Here is a 19,004-nt window from a genome sequence, read left to right as displayed (position 1 = left end):
CGAGGGGGCGGGCGCACGGGGGGGCGGGCCTCGTGTGGGGGCGGGTCTGGGGGAGTTAACCCCTCGCGCACCGCCACCCACCCTGGGCGCCGCGCGTTTCTTCCCCGCAGAGGCTGCCGTTGTAATCCGCCCTCCGCCGAAGCCCCGGAGCCCGCCTGCCTGCCAGCCGCCGAGGGAGAGGATTCGCCTGCACAGCCCCCGGGCCTTTGCGCTGCTCCCGGCGCCAGTCCCGAGCCGATCCCCGATTCAGACCCCGGATCTTGGATCTGGCCGCCTCGGGCGGAAGCTGGTGGTCCCGGGTTGGGAAGAAAACACGTTCCGGGTCCCTTTGCTCCCGGAACCTGACGGCACAGGGCCTTCTCGCCCCCATCCTCCAGCCAGGCTTGGAGAATGGGAGCCCGCGGAGTGGCCAGACTCCTGGGGCCAGCCAGGTTCCGGTGGGGGTGGAGGGCCTTGAGCCTGGGGACGCGCCTCTTCCCTGGAAGTTCCAGTATGACCTGGCACACATTCCACGTGGGTCGGTGGTGGCACGCAGCTGAGCACCCCGGGGGTGGGCCGGGCTGGGATCCCAGAGGCCGAGGGCGGCTCCCCTCAAGAGCGTCCCTCCTTGAACGAGGCTGGGGCGCAGGACAGGCCGGAGGCTGTGCGCCCTTCCCGCTCAGCCTTGGCCAAAACCTTCGTGCGGGTCGGGCAGGGCTGGGAGACTGGGGCCCGCGCTCAGGGGATGCGGGCTTCCCCGGGCGTGGGCAGGACCAGCCCTCGCTGCTTGTGTTCGTTCCCCCTTCCAGTCCGCCCCATCCCCGGAGTCCATCCCGGGAACGCAAAAGGAAGAGCCGTGACAGACCGCACTCGACGAGACCGCCCGTCTCCGGGGGCCGCAGTGCCACGAGCACGGGAGAGCGGAGACAGCGCTCGATCCATGTGCACACCCGTGCGCCCCTCTATATATATGTCACATAGAATGTATATATGTTGGGAACATGCTCGCTTCTCCCTTGTGTCGCCGCCGTGCGTCGTGCGCTCCTCAGCACGGGGCCCTTGCGGGAAGGGGGCTCCGACGATGCCCCCTCCCCCACGCAGCCACCACCGCCCGGGCCTGCGCCCGCCAGTTCGTCTGCCTGTCCGTCCGTGTCCTCGGCAATGTCCACGCTTCGATAGGCCTGACGCAGCCCCAACCCGGGGCCGCCCTAGCAACTTCTTGTACATATGACTGTAAAATGGTGAACGTGTGTATTATATCTGGCCTCGTTATATAGTGTATATATATGTATACATATACATATATATAATATATATGAAGACTGTAAATGGTAAGACGATTAGTGTTCTTATTAGTATATTGCTTCACACTGAAGATTGTGTGTATCGAGCTGTTTCTAAAAGATGTTTATTTTCCTTAAGAGTAAAAAAAAAAACAAACCAGTCATTGCATTCAGAAAAAAAAAAAAGTCAATAAAGATACAACGATTGTTTTGGAATTCTGCGGCCTGTGGATTCCGACCAGATGCTGTTGGGAGAGGGGCCAGGTGTTGGGTGGGGGGTGGGGGGTAGGGGGTTTCTGGCCCTTACGGCTGCGGGAGCCCACAGCCACACAGCCTCGTGTGAGACAGCTGCCCAGGGGGACAAGACTGACACACAGGAAGACCTAGACGGTAGCTCATGTCACAATAGAGCCCCAAGAACTCGGAGCCGGCGTCCCACCTCACCCTGGGACCTGGAGGGGGTCGAAGCTGGGAGGCCAGGCAGGCAGGAACAGCTGAGACCACAAGGGCCCTTCAGTTAAGAGGGATGGAGCCCAAACACCATCAGTGGCATCCAGATCAGCTGGAGGCCCTAGGGCCGGGCCTCCCGTAATACGGGGAAGAGGAAATTTTGTTCGGCCTTTGCCTGGGTGCTGGGGAACAAACGGAAGGCCCAAAGGATTTTCTCTCTGGTCAGCAAGCACTTCCTCCCCAAAGGAGCAAAGCCCAGATTATAAATAATTTCCTTTTTTATTCTCTGTACAAAACTTCTCAACCTATGAAAATAAAGTCTGCAAAAGGCTAAGTAACACTCGAGCCTCAGAGGCCGGGAGGCTGGTGCACCCCATCTACACTACGCACAGGCCTCCCCAGAGGGAAGGAGGCGCCCGGCGGCAAGGAAGGCCAAGCCGGCCCCTCGGCCCAGTGAAACGCACCCCTTTCCTCCCCCTGGACAGAGAGGGAAAGCCGCGGAGTGGCTGCCAGTGGGTGGAATGGGAGGCACCTGGCGGCCGCCAGGCCCCGGCAATCCCTCGGCCGGCCACCAGAGGCCAGCACCACCCTGGCGGCCGCTCGTCGACCCGGGGTGCGGGCTGGACGGCCCCGTCAACGCCGGGCCCCGCGTCTCCATACCCCCAGGGACCGGGCACTCCGCCGGCGAGCCGGGGGCCGGGGCTCCAGAGCTGCCCTCGGCCGTCGAGACTGAGACGGGGTCGCTGGGGCTGGGCCGCCCGCAGGGGTCTAGCTGGAGGTCACGGTGGTCCCGCCGCCCAGGCGCATGAGCATCTGCTGGCAGTCGTGCAGCAGCCGGCGGTCGCCGAGCTTCTCGAGCGTGCGCGCCGCCTCGGCCAGCATGCCCACGCGCTGCCCCGGCGCCGACAGGAAGCCGGGCGGCAGGTAGCAGGAGGCGAGCAGCAGGGCCTCGGCCTGCTCCCGCCGCGTGGGCCGCGGTTCCAGCTCCGCCGCCGCCGCGGCCGCCGCGCCTGCGCACGCGCACAGGGGCGCGTCAGGGGCGGGGTCGCGCCGGGGGCGGGGCTCGGGGCCCCGCCCCTCGCCCGGCCCCGCCCTCCTGAGACCCGGAGGCGCGTGCGGCCGCGGGCTCCGCCAAGGACCGTCCTCCGCGGTGGCCTTCGCAGGCGGGTCTCCCCATCAGGACGCCGCCGCCAAGCCCCCCGGTCCCGTCCGTCTCACGGCCACCCCCGCCCCTTCCCCTGCTCCACTCACACTCACACACACACACACTCACACTCACACTCACCCCCCGCGCCCCTCACCTCCTCTGCCGCAGGGGCCCGCCCTCCTCCTCAGACTGCGGTCCAGGAGCTGGTGCGTCCGCGCGGGGCTGGCCCCGGCCATCAGCCTGGCGGTGGCCTCATGGAGGAACACCTGGGCAGGAGGGGCCAGGGCAGGTTCGGGCCAGGCCGCCACGCCCTCCCCGCACCGCGCGTCCCCACGGGGGCCCAGGGCCACTCACCCTCCGCATGGCAGGCCGGAAGCTCTGCGCCAGGCGCCTCAGGCCACTCAGGTCCCTCTGGAAGCCGCGCAGCTCGAGCGCAGAGGCCTGGGCCCCGCTGCTCGAGCCCTGCGAGGCCTGGGAGGGTGGGGGCGGCTTCTGCCGCTGCCACAGGCTGGTGCGCGCCACAAGGAGCAGGTCACACAGGAGCAGCTGCATGGCCTGGGGGTGGTGGGCAGGGCAGGGCAGGGGTCAGGGGGCGTCGGCTCGGGGGAGGGAGGAGTGGGGGCCCTCGGTGCCAGGGGCCGGCTCCGGGCTGCACTGCCGAGGCACTGCACCCGCCTCACACGTGCAATGCAACAGCAATGCACCGCGGGGCCGCCCGCTCTCCAGGCCACCATGCCACCACCTGCCTCTGGAGCAGCCTTCCAAGAGGGCCCTGCCACACTGCTTGCCCCGCCCCTGCTCCTGGGGTGGGGACACTGAGACCAGAGGGGGCAGCCTCTCTCCCCTGGACCCAAGCCTCAGCCAGAAAGCAAGGCCCACTAGCCCCCCAGCTCTGTGCTGCTGGGCCGACCCCTGCAGTCTTCTGCAGCCCCAAGGGACCATCCAGGGAATGGAAAGGCCTCGACCCCCCCCCCCCAGACCTGCCGGGCCCCCAGCCCCACCCCTCACCTTGTCAATGGAGCTGCCGGCTGGCGTGGCGGCCAGGCTGTCCTGCAGGTACCCACTGGCCTTCTCACACATGGCCAGGCTGGCTGAGCCAGACTCTGCCTTCCCGCGGCCCAGCAGGGCCCGGGCGGCCTTGAAGGAGTGCAGAGCTGCCCTGGGCAGGGGTCTCCTATGGGGGCCAAGGCAGAGGTATGATGGTCAGACCAGGCCTCTGGCCTCCCTGAGCCCCCCCTGCCCTGGTTCTCGCTTCTCGGGGTAGAAATGGTGGGGACCCCAACCACCCAGAACAGAGGTGGGGGGCGGAGGGCGGAGCCCGCGCTCACTCGGACTCCTGCAGGGCGCGGGGCAGGTGCTCCACCAGCGGGTACAGCCGCTCGGCCGCCTCCTCGTCCCGCCCCAGCCAGTGGGTCACCACAGCCGTCAGCGAGGCCCACCACTTGGCGACCGGGTCTGTGCCTGCAGGAAGCAGGGGACAGAGGGGTCTTTGAAACCCAGCCACACTGCACTCGAGGCGAGGAGTCACGGGGGTGGGGGGCCTGGGGGCTCACCGGCCGTGGCGGCTGTGCTGGAGGCAATGGAGAAGCTGCAGGCAGGAGCCCCGGCTGTGTCACAACAGCTGTTGAGCAGCTGCAGGAACCCGAGGGCCTCTGAGAATTCCCTGTGGCAGGAGAGGAGTGGCCATTGGGACAGGGGACAGGGGTCCTCACAGGGCCTGGCCTGTCCCACCTCCCCGCACAGCACAGCCTGGCTGCCTGGCTCCCAACTGCCGCCGCCCTCCTGCCAGGCTGCTGGGGCAGCTGAGCCCCGGACTCCCGGCCCGGATGTGGGCTCCACGGACAAGGCCCTCCCCAGGCTCCACCGTGGGGGGCTCTGGCCTGGTGAGGAGCACAGGGGCACTCACCTGTCCCCATCAGCTGATCCAGGGCCGGGGCTGGGCTGGGCCACGCAATGCAGGGCTTGCTCCAAGAGGTGTTCACGGAACAACTGAGTCACCTGGGCCAGGGGGTCCACTGCGGGGAGGAGAGGGCGAGGGGGGCGGTGGGTGAGGCCCCACCTCTCCCGTCCGCAGGCAGCGCCCCCGCACCTAGCCGCACCTAGGGCTCTGAGCCAGATGAAAGCTGGTGGCCAAGCACCCCGCCCCCGCCCCCGCCCCCAGCAGATGTCCTACCTGTTCGCATGCCCTCCCCTGACCCCTCGCTGCACATGGGGGTGGCCTGAGAGCACCTCCCAAATCAGCTACCGGCCCCCAAGCCCGTCCTTCTGTTTGGCTTTTGCTTTTTTTTTTTTTCCTCTTTAGGGCCGCATCCTCGGCATATGGAAGTTCCCAGGCCAGGGGTTGAATCGGAGCTACAGCTGCTGGCCGACACCACAGCCACAGCCACGCAGGATCTGAGCCGAATCTTCGACCTACACCACCGCTCACGGCAACACTGGATCCTTAACCCACTGGATGCTAGTCGGGTTCACTGACCACTGAGCCACAAAGGAAACTCCCCCGTCTCCCTGTTTGAGCCCCAACTGAGCCAGAGCCAGACGGGCCTCCCCCCAACCCCTGCAGCCCCCCAGCAACAACACATGGCGGGGCCCGGGCCGGGGTGAGCAGGGCAGCAGAGACGTGGGAAGCAGGGCCTGGGCAGGAAGGACGACGGAGGATGAGGCTGGGGTGAGGCGGAGGGGAGGCGACAGGCACAGGGTGAGAAGGCACCTGGGTTCCCAGCCACGCTGTACAAGCTGTCCCGGGGGGCACCGCACACGGCCCAGTCCCCATCCACGAAGAAACGGTGGCCCACAGGGTGGCAGAGCCACTGCATGGCAACAGGCACCGAGCCGCTTTGTGCCAGGCAGGCCTGGCGGGCGCTACTCAGGAAGAAGCGCTGTGGGGGGGTGGGCAGCCGTCATGCTGGACCCAGGCAGGGCCAGAGGCGCGCCCCCGCCCCACCCCACCGCCGCCCCACAACCAATGGCCCCTCCTGGGCAGCCCCGGCCCCGCCGGCCCACCGCCCACTCACGGTCAGAAAGTGCAAGGCCCGGGGGAGACTGGTCTTGACTCGCAGGGCAGCGGCCACATAGACCTCCGCCAGCACGGCCACGGACAGGGCATCACCCGCACACTCCGCCAGGTTCAGGGCACTCAGCGCCAGGTTGGCGGCATCGAGGTGCCCGCCTGGGTACTTCCCTGGAACACAGGAGGGCGTGAGGCTGGGTGGGGGGCAGGGGAGGGGGGCACCCTTGGGGCCTGGCCCCGCCCGCCTTACCCATGGTGTGCAGCTGGTGCAGCTTGTGGTAGACGAGGGCCGCGTCACAGGCGCTGGTGCGGGTGTCCGCCTCCAGGGCGCTGTCCCTCCGCAGGCCCCCGGCCCGGCCCGCCAGCCAGCGGCCCACCCAGAGACGCTGCAGCAGGTGGCGGATGAGGTTCCAGAGCAGGCTGCAGGCCAGGTCCAGGTGGGAGGTGGGCAGGGGCCGGCCCAGCGCCCGCAGGGCCAGCCACAGCTGCTGGGCAGCCTGGGCGAAGTCCCCCTGGGGACGAGGGGTCCAGGTGAGAAGGGTCGGTGCTAGAGAGTCAGTGGAGGGCTGCGGGGTGGACAGGAGTGGGAGGGCGGGGCGATGCCTGGTGGGCCCTGTGCCTTCCCTGCCCTGCCACCCCCACAGCCCGGGGTCCAGCCCCTCACCCGGGCCAGGTCCAGGTCGGCCTGCTTGCGATGCCTCCAGAAGCGCACAGCTGGATCCGAGTGGGGCCGCGTGACCGGCTCTCCATAGACAAAGAGAAGCGCCAAGAAGAGCAGCACCAGCAGCCCATTCGTCAGCCAGACCAGCGGGGGCAGCAGCCACAGGACCCAGCCAGGGCCATCTGAGGGCAGACAGAGCCTGAGGACACAGCTCCCAGGAAATCCAGAGCCCCAAGCCCAGATCCGCAGGAGCCTCCTTCCCACGGCCACGGCCGGCCTGCCTACCTCTGCCCTCAGCGCCCAGTACGCTGCGCCAGGGCCCGTGGTAGGCGCTGGTGGCATCGGAGGGGCCAGGGAGAGCCCAGCTGCCCATCAGTGAGGCCAAGGGGTTGCAGGAGAGACAGAGGAAGACGAGCACGCACAGGGCCAGGCGGGAGCAGTCCAGCATGCCCCGGCCGTGGGGGGCCGGCAGCTGCTCTGGCTTCATCTGGGGGGAAGACGGGGCAGGAGGGGTGAGGACGGGGCGGGAGTGGCCAGAAAGCTGGGCTGGGGCGGAGGGGTCAGTGCTCCGTGCGCCACCCTGGGGCCCCACAGGGCTCTGTCTGCGAAACGCGAGGCAGGACGTGCCCGGGCCTGAGCCAGCCCCGTGGCTCAGAGGACACTGCCAGATGACGGGGAGGGGCGACCTGCGGGGCCTGACCTGGCTGTCCTCAAAAACCGGGCTGTCGGGCTCTGAGTCACTGCCACTGCCACCGCTGCTGCTGCCCCTGCTGCCGAGGGACAAGGGGCTGCTCTGGGAGGGCGAGCCGGCGTCGGAGGGGGGCGGGCTAAGGGTGTCTACCACCTCCGGCTTCACACCCTCCATGGGCACGTCGGTGCGGCCTCCGCTGCTGCAGGACACCAGGTCCTTCAGAGACTCTGCAGGCCAGAAAGGAGCAGGGCTGGGCGGCAGCGCCACGCCCACCTCGCCCCAGATCTGAGCGGAGGGCCAGGCGAAGGCCAAGGAAGGGGTTAAGGGCCCTGGCAGGGCCAGAGCCTAAGGTGAGACCAGGGTGGGGACAGGGCTGCAGGCGGGGCCAGAGAGGCCAGGACTCACTGCTTTTGTGGGCAGCAGTCCGCAGACTCAGGTTCTCCTGCTTGAGCTTCTGGTTGCTCTGCTGAAGGAAGCGGATGTAGTCGATGGCCTTGCGCAAGACGGCGGATTTATTCAGCTGCAGGGGTAGGAGGGGGACAGCACAGGTGGCTGGTCAGGCCAGACAAGCGGGCACCTGAGCCAGAGGGAGCGGGGCTGCTCCGCAACACAGCGGCCTCAGGACCTTTGCACCTGCTATTCCTTCTGCACGGAAGGTTCCTGCCCTGGTAGAACCTACCTGCCAGGCTGGGCCTAAGGGTTGACAGCAGCGTCTGACTAACTGTCGTCACTGTCATCACCACCTTCATGCCTCGCTCCCGAGCCCCCTTCAGACCACGACACCGTCGTGAGGCCCCCCCGACCCCGATTCAGATGTGAAACTCCCACCATCCCTCTTCCTGCTTCGTTCTTTCTGGCACAGCACTCAGGCCATCTGTCCTCTTTGCTGGCGCCCCTGGCACGCTGCTAGGAGCACAGGTGCTTGACAGCGGGGTGCCTGTCTGTTCCTGCTGAGTCCCCAGCGCCTAGGAGAGCCCGCAGCACACGCGCCTCCATGAAGCTTAGCTCAACAGACGGAGCCCCTGGGCCCTGGCTGTCCAGGCTCAGCCCCACCCGCCTCTGCCTTCCAGGCGGCCCTCCCCAGGGCCGCCCTGCCAGGGCCTCTGCCCGCACCTTCGCCTCCGTGCCCACCACCAGGTCCTTGAGCTCGATGATCTTGTCATTGATGGAGGAGCGGTAGCGTTTCTCGATGGCATTGTGAGCCGTCCGCTTCTCACCACGGCTCTGGCCTGAGCTCAGGGCTTTGCCCCCAGCTGCCAGGCGGTTGATGGGCAGCTTGTCAGTGTCCACTACCAGAGGCACCGTCGCCAGGATGGTCCCGCCGCTCACCAGGGTCTGCGGGCCCAGGCACGGTTAGGGCAGGCAGGCATGCATGCAGACCCCATGCCCCCTGCCTGGCCCGAGCTGCCCACCTGCAAAGGTGCTGCCTGCACGGCTGTGCCAGGGGCCAGGGAGCCGATGCCCGCCGCCTTCACAGGGGTCCCCATGTCTGTTTTCATGGTCGTCAGGAGCAGGGAGTCCGCCTTGATGAAGTGGGGCTGCAGCAGGACCTAAGGAAGGCAGAGGGCTCAGCTGGGGGCTCAGGGGCTGGCCGGGACTGCCACCTCCCTGGTGCCTGGCCAGCCCCCTCACCGGGACCTGCTGGATCTGCGAGGTCACAGTGGTTGTTCCAGGGGACACCACGGGGGTGGCCGTGGCTGTCAACAGCTGCTGGGGGGCCGCACTTTGGACCTGGGTGTGCACGGAGACGGGCGGGACCCCGGGCAGAGAGGCCAGCGGCAGGCCAGGCAGCGTCTGTGAGGTGCTCCCTGGAGGGGTCGCTGCAGAGACAAAGGCTGGGGCTGTGGACACAGGCCGCCCTGACCCACCTTCAACCCGCCCCGTCCTGCCCCGTCCTCATCACCGTGTGACCCTGGATGAGTCACCACCCCTGTGGCCTCAGGCCTATCTGGACAGGCCCTGCCTGGGGCTCTGATGCAAGTGTGCTGGCTTCCCAGCCACGCATTTATCTGCGCAAGGGCAGCGCTGCTGCGGACACCAGGGGAGCAGGGGCAGTGCGCCGGCAACAGGAGCCCGGGTGCTGCTAGGGACGGGGGCGCCTCAAGCAGCAGAGCAGGGACCCTGTTCCCAAAGGCCACCAAGTGGGACCTCCAGTCAGACCACAGCAGCCCCCTGACCCTGTGCTCCGCTGCCCCCTCCCTCCACACGCCCCCTTACCTGAGGAGAAGCTTCCAGGAGGGCTGGGGTAGCCCAACACGGGGGCAGGGCTCAACTGCGGAGGGGCGGGGGCTGGAAGGCTCTGGGGCAGGAGAGCCCCAGACAGGGGCTGTGGGGTGGGGGGCTGCAGGATGGTCAGTGGCACTGGCTCCTCCTTGATGCCCGGCCCAGGCGAGAAGGCAGGCACCGACGGGTACATCTTCAGCGGGGTGGGTGCAGGCTGGGTTGGGGACACGGGGGGCGGTGGCGGCGTCCTGGCCCCCCCCAGGAAGCCTTCAAGCGGGGAGCTCATGGTGGAAGGAGGCGGCGTCGGGCTGCCTGGGGAGCTGGCATCAGGACTGGTGGGGTCCGTGCCTCCTGCAACGCCAGCGTAGGGCGCGTCGAACAGGCCGGGGAAGTCGCTGTCTTGGTTGTTGATGAGCTGAAGCATGTCTGAGGGGAGGAGAGGCGGCGTCACGGATCTGCGCGGCCCTCGTCCACACCGTGGTAACACGTGGGAGCGACGCCACCAAGACAGAAAGCCACACACGGGCGCCCATGCTCGAGGACACAGATGTGCCCTGGCCCCTGTGACATCTGGAGCTTTGCCTGGTGCATCAAACAGCCTTGCGACACTGGACGAGCCAGTGCCACGCAGGCTAGGCCCTCCGAGGCCTGGGCCCCGACTACCAGCTCCAGAGCTGCCTCCCCAACCCAGCCCTCTGGGGAGCCCCAGCCAGCCCCTGCCCCGCGTGCGCCAGCCAGTGCATCCCTGCGTGTTCTGGGCACAAGCCCAAGCCCCGTCTGCAGCCAGGCAGCCTCGGAACCGGCCATTTGGGCTTCGGCTTCCGCTCCACAGAAGCAGTCGCTTCTGGCTGTCTGTTCCCCTTCCTCCTCGTGCCGCCTGGGACACCCTCCCTCCCACAGCCCCAGCCCGGCCACGGGCCCTCTCCCCCAGAAGGCAAGTAGCAGCCCGGCTGGGTCAGCCCAGGGCCCTTTAACCCACTGGGGGAGCCACCCACTGGGTCGGAGTGCTCTGCAGGCCCATGAGCAAACTGTGGGAACCCCAAGTGTGATCCCCAGCCTGAGCTTCCAGCTCTGCCCACCACCGACGGGCGGTGGGGTGTGGGCCAGTGGCTTCTGCCCCTGGGCCTCGGTTTCCTCATGTGCACAACAGCAAGATGAAAGCCCTTGTGGCAGGGCAGCCAGAGGTTCCGCAGGCAGGCAGCCAGCGGCAGGAGAGGGGCCTCGACACTGCCTGACAGGTGCTCCGGCGGGAAAGTGACTGCGCAGGGGGCCTTGCGACACCTCCGGCAGAGCAGGGCAGGGGGGTGCCAGGCTGAGCCCTCCTGGGCCCTCGGAGACCCCTTAGCCTACTGGCACAGGCTGCTTCCACCGGCTGGAGCCCCTCGCCCAGGCTTCCTGAGCCCCTTCCACGGATGGGGAAACTGAGGCCCAGAAAGAACAAGCGCCCGAACCCAGGGCTCCACTGTCCGTCCGGCAAGCCCACCATGCGCCCCCAAAGGGGGGCCCGAGCGGCCCTTCTCCCTGGGCGGCAGGGGATGTGGGAGAGCTGCCCTCTCGCTTCGGAGCTTGGGGTGGGGGTGACTGCGGAGGTGGGAAGGGCCCGCCAGGTCCCCGGAGAGCCGGGAGCGGGTGCTCCTCCCCTCAGGAGCGGGCTCTCACTCGGAGCTCCGGCCGCCCCCCTGCGCACGGGGGCACGGACCCCACGGCGGAGACGGAAGCTCTGCTATAAAGGGGTGGGGGTCCTCAAAAAATACCTTCGAACGTGCAGTCCATGGTTCCGCGGCCCGCGCCCGCCGCCCCTCGGGGCGTCCAGGCGGCTGGCCCGCCGGTCTCCGCGCGCGGACTCCACCGGCCGAGGGCCGCCGGCCCGCCGCGCTTTAAAGCAGCGAAAGCCCCGAGCGCCCGCCGCCGGCCACGCCCCTCGCCGGCCCCGCCCGGGCCCCGCCCCGCCGGCCGGCCCCGCCCCCGGGGCCGCGGGCCGGGCATGGGGTGAGCGCGCGCGGCCAATCAGCGGCCGCGCCACCGCCTCCCGGGGCCCCGCCCCGGCCCCGCCCCACCCCCACCGCGCGGTTCGGGTTGCGCCCCGCGGGGCCGCAGAGGGCCGGGGTTACTCGCGGACGCCGGCCCTTAACCCGCCCCGCGCCGACGTCCGCAGGGTTACTGGCGGTCACGTCCCGCCATCTCCGAGAGTGCGGCCGAAGGGGCTGCGGGGGCTGAGAGGCGCGGGGCCGGGGGTGGGCCAGGGATGGCCCAGCCCTCCGCCGCGGGTCTCAACCGCGCTAAGTCGCAGTGCGCTCCGGGAAAATGGGACGAGCACGTTTCCCTGCATCGACGGGGACAAGTAATGGGTGCAGGCTCAAGTGAGGCGAAGGGCTGTCTGGCCGTGGGGGCGGGGACCTCCCCCTCACGGCAGCCCCAGCGTGAGTCCCCACCCCGTGGGCCGGGGCCGGGCCACTGCCTGGAGCCTGAGCGAGTGCGGAAGGGACAGCCCCACCGCAAGTGCACAGCCAGAGCTGACGCCCTCTGCAGAGGGGCCAGGGTCTGGGGTGGGGGTCCGGGAAGGCGAACCCACCCCCACACTCCCCAGCAGTCTCAGGGGGGAGCCTGACTCACTCGCTGTGGGGTGGGGCAGGCCTTGGGGCGGAGGGTGACAGGCTCGGGGTCGCTGGGGGGCCACCTGGGCCTCTCTCGGCTTCGAAGGTCAGAGCGCCACACACTCAGAGGGACAGAGCCTGGCCAGCAGCCCAGGCTGCCAGCTTGGGCTTTTGCGGCCAAACAGACCCCAGGGCTCAAGCCGGCCTCCAGCCACAGCTGGGCCCAGCCCTGCTCCCTCTCCTGGTCTCCCGCAGCCTTAGAGGGGCCGATGGAGCCGACGGTGGCAGGTGGGGGCCGGTGGCAGGTGGGGGCCGGAGAGCCCTGGCCGGATGCTCTCCCTCTCCAGGAGGCTGCCTCTCCCACACACACGCTCCCCCTTTGCCCGGCTCCTGCCGTGGCCACGGCCGTGCGGGAGGGTAACGAGGGCAGCAGAATTCTCCAGCACCTCCACTTCCCTCTCTCCTCTGCCAGGCCCTCACCCGAAAAGTCACACAAGACATTGCTGTTGGGAAGGCTCTGACCTCGCCTGACTGAGACCAGAAGACACGAGGTCTGAATTCAAACTCACGGCAGGTCCTGTCCTCACTGTGCTCCCGTGTGTGAGCCCAGGACCTGGCAGGTGGACCAGCAGGGCCGTGGCCGGCCGCCCCACCGGAGCCACCTTCCTCTGCCCTTCTCCGCACTCTTGTGCTTCCCATTTCTCACCTGGCCATGCCCTGCCCCAACGCATCCAGACCAAGGAGGCAGAAGGAGAGGCTCCCAGCGGCCCTGCCGCCACCTCCTGGGGCCCACCCCAGGCAGGCCGGGAGACACAACCTAAGCTAAGATGCAGTGAGGAACAGGCACCTGGTGGCATGCAGAGGGCCACCCCTGAACTCATGGCCCGACTGGACTTCCCACCCCCGTGACACACACACATAGAGCCAATTTCTGCAGCAGCCGGGTGCCAGGGCCAAGAGGGGCTGGACCTGCGCCCCAGCCCTCCCTTGCTGTGTAGTCCCAGGGGAGTCCCTCACCCCTGATCTCGGAGGAGGGGGTTCTGGGAGGCGAGAAAGGCGCCCAGGGCACACTGTTTAAGGAAGCTCCCCGCTGTCTCACCCCAGTTCCCGGGAGAAAGGCTGGCCAGGGTTCCCCCCAAGTGGGGCCCAACCTCCAGTGAGCCCAGGCTCAGCTGCCGGCAGGAGGGGCGGCCCGCGTGCCCTTAACGCAGGGAAGAGAGGCACAGGTGGGCCCGCCTGCCCCCCTCCTCACCTTCCCGCCCTCCCCAAGCCAGACCCTCCTTTTCCTCTCCTTCCTCCTCTCCTGCCCGGATTCCATCAGGACCCAACAGGAAACCTGAGCCCCCTCCCGCCCTCCCTGGCTCTACCTTCAAACCTCCCTCTAAAGGCCTGTTTATTCTGGGAGCGCCATGCTGCAAATCCTGGGAACACCCCACACCACGAGCCTGCACGAGTCCTGCTCTGACCATCACAGGAGCCCATGGCCCATCCAACCTGCATGAGACCCTGAACCCCAAACTGTGCTTACATGCCTCCTGGGACAGGGAGCTCACCACCTTCCCCACATGACCTGGTCCATGAAGCCCAGATCTGTTTCACTGACAATATCGACTGTCAATTCCGAAGCGTCTACTGCATGTCCAGCCTGTGCTGAGCCCTGGGGTACAGGGACACAGCCTGAAGACCTCCCTTGTGGGCCTTTTACGTTCTAGCAAAGGGACACCGACAGTCTGCAGATACATGGAAGAGTGGAGGCACAGGTGCTGCCGAGCACCGTGGGGAAACCGAGGCAGTCAGGGCAGGCCTCTCTGAAGAGGGGACATCTGAGTAGAGACAGCAAGTGCACAGGCCCTGAGGTGGGAGGAGGCCAGTGTGGCTTCCACCCGTGGCTGTCTGTCGCTAGGGCCAAGCACACCATTTCTCAGGGATCCGCAAGCGGGTCTCCACGTCCGCGGAGCTGTGAAGACATGTGAGGGAATGAAGCAGCCGCCCCTCTGCAGCTCTGCCCGCTGGAGGGAGGGCGCGGGCAGGGAAGGAAGCAGGGCTGCACCTGCTGGCCAGCCATCCCCGCAGTGCCTCCTCGAGCCCCCAAGGACCGGGTCGGCAGGTTCGCATGTCCTCAGCTGGTCATGTGGCAAGGGGCACAGGCTGCGCTTTGTGTGCGCAGGGCTGCCCAGGGGTACGAGTGCACCTGCTCTTCCTGGAACAGGATGGCCCCAGGCTGGCGCCCCGGACGCACCTGGGCAGGATGAGGGCACCAAGGCTCCGAGGGAGGCTGCAAGGCCCAGGTCCCTTAGCAATCAGGTGGAGGACCTGGGACTCGACCCAGGCCTGCCAGCCCCCCAGCCCACACCCCTCGGCCCCAACACCAGCACGGCTCTGCCCCAACTCGCGGCCACCACTCAGGCAAGCACAAAGCTCTAAGGCTCGGCCCCAGCACCTCCTCCTCTCGGAGGCCCTCCTAACCACCATGACAAGAGCCCCCCAGCGACCCCCCAATCCCTCAACACAGGGCTGAGCATAGGGGACCAGACCGCGGGCTGTGCGGACAGCCAGCACCATGCCCGACGGCATCGGCCAGCCACGTCCGTCGAGCCTCGCTTCCGCTGTCTGCTTTCAGAACGCTGCGGCACCGAAGGCCCCCGTGTGTCCACCCCCGCTGTCCCCTTTCCCAGGAAGGCCCTTCCCACTACCCTCTGTCCCCCTGCAAACGCCTGTTCCTCTCTCAGAACTTGCTCCCCTGTCACCTTCTCGCTTTCTTCCCTTTTGCCACTGTACACACCGGCCAAGGGACCCTGAACGTGGCCCTTAGACAAAACGCTGGCCAGCACCAGCTCCAGCGGCTTTCCTAGGTGTGGGCTCGGGGCACACACGCAAGCCGCTGCTGGCTGAAAAGCCACCTCCGGGCAGGGGCAGCGGGGAGCGGGGGGGGGGGGGGGGGACTAGTGGTCCCCCTCCCGCCCGCAACACTCGGGGTTGAAATTCTCTATCGAAACTCTGCCTACTTCCCGCCTGGGGGCAGAGGCCCTGCAGCTGTTTGAAACCTGCAGCGGGTGTGTCGGTGCAAAGGCGGCAGCTGTTCCTGCAGCGCCGCAGGCTGCTCTCTGGGAAAGACAAACCCCTTTACAACTTTCCCTGCGAAGTGTCCCATTTCCTCCTCGCTTGGCCAGCGCTGAGTTTGGTCATTTAGCTTTATTTGGGTGGCTTTCCTCAGGCCCACAGCTGTGGGACGGGAACCTCACGCGTGCTTTAATTTACATCCCCCAGGGCAGCAACCCATCAACGAGGGCCACAGACTCGGAGCCACCTGCTGTGCTCAGACCCTCCATCAGCAGGTTCCTGGCCTGGGCCCGCCCCCTGCTGCGCCTCACCCCTCAGCTGCCACGCAGGCGGGCAGCGGAGACATCCCCTCCCCGGTGTATGCTGGGCGAGGAGGTGACCACGGCATTTGTAAGGCTCCCCCACCCCTGCCGATACAACCTCCTGTGTGGGGCCATGTGAGACGTGGGGCTCAGAGAGGAAAGTCCCCGGCAGGCCCTGGGTCAAAGGGCACTTCCACTGGACCCGTGGCTGGCAGGACACAAGGGCAGAGGCACTTCCTCTGGCAGGCACGGCCATTCCCACCTGGCTGCACTTATCAGCTGGGCGAAGTCCAGGTCCCAGGCCTCTGCCCGGTGGTGACCCTTGCCTGGGGCTGACCAGGGCACTCGGGATGTTTGTGTCCGGAGGTGACCATCGGGCAGGTGGTAGCTCCGAGCCGCCTGCCACCCTGGCGCGCTCCCTGCCGCTGCTCTCTGGCCCCTGGGAGGTGTGAGGGCTGCAGCCCCCGGGGCTCAAGGGCGGTCAATCTTGCGGCCGAGCCCCCAGCTTGTTCCCGGGAGCGGGCGGCAGTTCAGAGGGGGTGCTGCGTGGCCACACCGGGCCTTTTGCTGCCCTGGCTCAGGCAGGCCGGGTACCAAAGGCCAAGAAAGGGGATGTACGTGGTGGGAGAGGCCTCTTGCAGACTCTGGACATGGCAACGAGGAGTAGGCTGCACACCAGGGCAGAATGTGACCTGGGTGGGGCCTGGAGGGACAGGACATCACGGAGGGAACTTGTCTTGGGCAATGGGGAGCCACAGTGGTTAGGGATGCTGGGCTGTATGCAGGCGTGAGCTGTGGTTTCTCAGGAGGGCCTGTGCTTGGTGGGACCAGGGAGAGAAGCGGGCATGTGATACCATGGGGAGAGGCGTGGGGAGGGCCCCAGCGGCTGACTGGTGCCAGGGGAGAAGAGCAGGGGAGATGCCAGAAGGCTGCCCTCCCTCGGCAGATACCTGGGACGTGAAGACAGCGGCCACCCCTCTGCCAGGGCGGGCCCGCAGGAGATGTGAGGACCTGGGCATCACGCCTTCCCTGTGCTGAGAAGCTCGGGCGAGCTCTCATGAATTACCTAGCAGGGAGGTGAGGACGAGCACAGAGGCAGCAACAAGCCCAGTTCTCTCAGGATACTCCCACGCACCCCGGGGCCACAGCCACGGGGAGCCCAGAGCAAGAGCAAGAAAGGAGGCTGGGTGGAGTCAGAGCCCCCAGACGCCCGGTGCACTGCAGCCAGGCCAGTGCCTTCAGCACAGAGCTGGGACCCCTGATGAAAGTTCCACCCCAAGAACAGGACACAGGGTTTGGCCGAAGCAGACGCCTGGGCCGGGTGGGACCCGAGACCACAGGCTGGCTCCCTGATGCCGGCCCCCGGTCTCATGACTCAAAGACTCTGGGATGGGACAGAGAGGTGGCCATGTGACCTCTGACCCCTCCCAGGCCCCCAGCATACCCCCACTATGGAGCAGCCTCCCGGGTTCCCTGCTCTGTGGTGCACCCCTCTCAACCGCCCAGTGCCAACACACATAAACTTTTAGCAGCCTAGCAGTTAAAAGCGTGAGCCCGGAGCCCACAGCCTGGGTTTGAAGTATGGCTCTGCCAAGTTCTGGCTGTGTGACCTGGGGCAAATCACTTAACCTCTCTGTGCCTCCAGGCTACCTACTTGGGGCTGTTGGAGGACTCAGTGGTCAGCACAGCGCCCAGCACACAAGAAGTGGTCCGTGTTCCCTGCGCACGGTGTGATCGTCCGCCCCAAGAGCCGGGGGGGCCTTCGGGCACACCACCCGAGCCTGGCACTGTCCTGCCTCGCCCCAGCCCGACTCCCCACTGCCTTCGGGATGCAGACCAGCTCTCCATCCTAGACTCCAGGCCCGCCTGGTCCTCCTCTCAACCCTCATTCCTGGGGACCTGGAGACTCTCGGGTGCTGCCAGCTCTGCATTCCGCAAGGCTGCAGGAGGGCAGAAGTGGGGGCTTAGCTCTGTCCATTTTGCTAACCCCCGGGGCTGTAAGCAGGCTTGAGCTGTGGTTTCTCAGGCGGGCCCGTGCTTGGTGGGACCAAGGAGAGAAGCAGGCATGTGATACCCGGGGGGGCCACAGGCTCCAAGGACACGTGCATCCAGGTTGTGGGAGGTTTGAGTCCTGTGCTCTTGCCCTGTTTTCTCATCAACCGACAGCAAGGAAGCCAGCGTGGCCGAAACTGCCCAGCAACCATGGAGGCAACTCGCTAGGGCCTGGGACTGCGTGCTGCACAGCCAGGCAACAGCCTCCCAACTGTCCCTGCTGCGCCTTCTCTGCAGAACAACCAGAGCGGTGCTTCCACAGCTAAGTGAGCGGCGCAGCTGCCCCCTCCTCTCCTTGGCCGACCTCCCTCGGCCAACCTGCCTAGCCTCACCTCCCGGGCATCTCTAAGTCCTCGCCATGCTTGCCGGACGACATCCTTCCTGGCTGGTCCGGGATGACCCACAGGTCTCACCCCACCGATCCCCACGAAGCTGCTGCCCAGCCCCTGAGCTACCACAAGGTGTAACTAAACATCCACGTATGGGTTTCCCTGGGGATTTTTGTGCTCCCAAGAAAAGGGGGGCCCAGGTTTGTCTGTGAACCCCTGGTGCCTGGGACGGGGCCTGATATTCAGCGGAGGCTCGATAAATGCGTGCCCACGCCGGCTGCGAGAACCGGACGCGGGCGGGCAAGGGCGGGAGGACGCCTGCGCGCATGCGCGAGGGCTCCAGCGCCGAGCTGAACTCTCGGGCCGGAGGGAATGACCGAGAGTAACCTCCCGCTGACGTCACGGCTGAGCGGGGGCGGGGCCTCGGCGACGCCCGGATCCCAGGCTCCCGCCGAGGCCGCCTCTGGGCTGAGGCTTCACAGGTCGCGGGGCGCGGCCCGGGACGGCCGGAGGCGCACGTGCCCGGTGCCGGGCCTCCCAGGACCCGGCGCGGCCCGAGACTCCAGGGCGGGCGCGGGAGGGTCCGCGCGGACAGGACAGCGAGGCCGGCGGCGCTCGGCCCAGGGACGCGGAGCGCCCCGAGCGCCCCGCAAGGAGTCAGCGCCCCGGCCCCCGCTCCGCGCCCGCACCCCGCGCCCCCGGCGCCCGCATCCCCCGCCACCCAAGAGACAAAGGCGAACGCAGCCTGCGCGCCGCACTTGCGCGGAGCCCGGTGGGTCCCTGACGCACCTTCGATGTCGGTCAGCAGCGCCGCGTCCAGCTCGCATGGCTCGGCCAGCGCCTGCTCCAAGGCTGCCTCTGTGAAGGGCGGCTCGTCCATGGCGCAGTCGCCTCCTCCCGGCGGCCCGCCGGGACCGCCGCAGCCGCTCTGCGCGTTCGCGTCACGCCCTGGCCTCGGTGGGGCCCGGCGCCCGAGAAAAGTTCCTCGGAAACTGGGTTCCCCCGCGGCGGCTCTGCGGGCGGGGCGGGGCGGGGCCTGGACTTGCGGGGAGGCTCCGCCCCCAGCGGACGGGCCCGCCCCACCTGGGGAAAGCCGAGATCCCGGCCGCGTCTGTCCCGCACACCCGCCGCGCCGGCCCCTCCATCCAAGTGGGGTGCCGACTCCTGCGGGGCTGGGGCAGACCCCGGCCTCTCCAGCACCAAGCGAGGGGGCCGAGTGGAAG

The 19,004-nt window shown here is 67.6% G+C and overlaps 2 protein-coding genes and 1 non-coding gene across 11 annotated transcripts in view; 1 reads left to right on the top strand and 2 right to left on the bottom strand.

Moving 5' to 3' along the window:
- Window positions 1-1,478, top strand: part of RAI1 (retinoic acid induced 1) — a 103,447-nt gene extending 101,969 nt beyond the window's left edge. For all 7 annotated transcript variants that reach the window (XM_021068026.2, XM_084986327.1, XM_021068022.2 and 4 more), the window contains one exon: window positions 111-1,478. In XM_021068026.2, coding sequence (XP_020923685.2) covers window positions 111-125 — 15 coding nt within the window. In that variant the 3' untranslated portion in view covers window positions 126-1,478. The remainder of the gene's footprint in view (window positions 1-110) is intronic.
- Window positions 1,372-18,796, bottom strand: SREBF1 (sterol regulatory element binding transcription factor 1). Of its 3 annotated transcripts, XM_084982939.1 has the most exons (20): window positions 18,540-18,766; window positions 11,199-11,274; window positions 9,439-9,870; window positions 8,854-9,041; window positions 8,634-8,771; window positions 8,335-8,556; window positions 7,627-7,741; window positions 7,231-7,448; window positions 6,816-7,017; window positions 6,534-6,712; window positions 6,120-6,381; window positions 5,874-6,040; window positions 5,570-5,738; window positions 4,766-4,874; window positions 4,413-4,522; window positions 4,188-4,320; window positions 3,868-4,033; window positions 3,214-3,414; window positions 3,014-3,125; window positions 1,372-2,722 (listed from the first exon to the last, which is right to left on the bottom strand). In XM_084982939.1, the coding sequence occupies exons 1-20, from the start codon at window positions 18,606-18,608 to the stop codon at window positions 2,481-2,483; spliced, it is 3,510 nt and encodes a 1,169-aa protein (XP_084839065.1). In that variant the 5' UTR covers window positions 18,609-18,766; the 3' UTR covers window positions 1,372-2,480.
- MIR33B (microRNA mir-33b) lies at window positions 3,485-3,577 on the bottom strand. The gene has a single exon (NR_162187.1). It is a non-coding gene; the product is annotated as a microRNA mir-33b (primary transcript).
- Window positions 18,797-19,004: the final 208 nt, after the last annotated feature.

This window comes from Sus scrofa, chromosome 12 (genome assembly GCF_054392235.1).
Source record: "Sus scrofa isolate SSC_HxYL_T2T_F1_AM1 chromosome 12, Sscrofa_HxYL_maternal_Yorkshire_Landrace_v2.0, whole genome shotgun sequence".
NCBI classification, from domain to species: domain Eukaryota; kingdom Metazoa; phylum Chordata; class Mammalia; order Artiodactyla; family Suidae; genus Sus; species Sus scrofa.
Note: the sequence above shows the minus strand (reverse complement) of the source record. Positions and strands in the feature narration are given on the sequence as shown.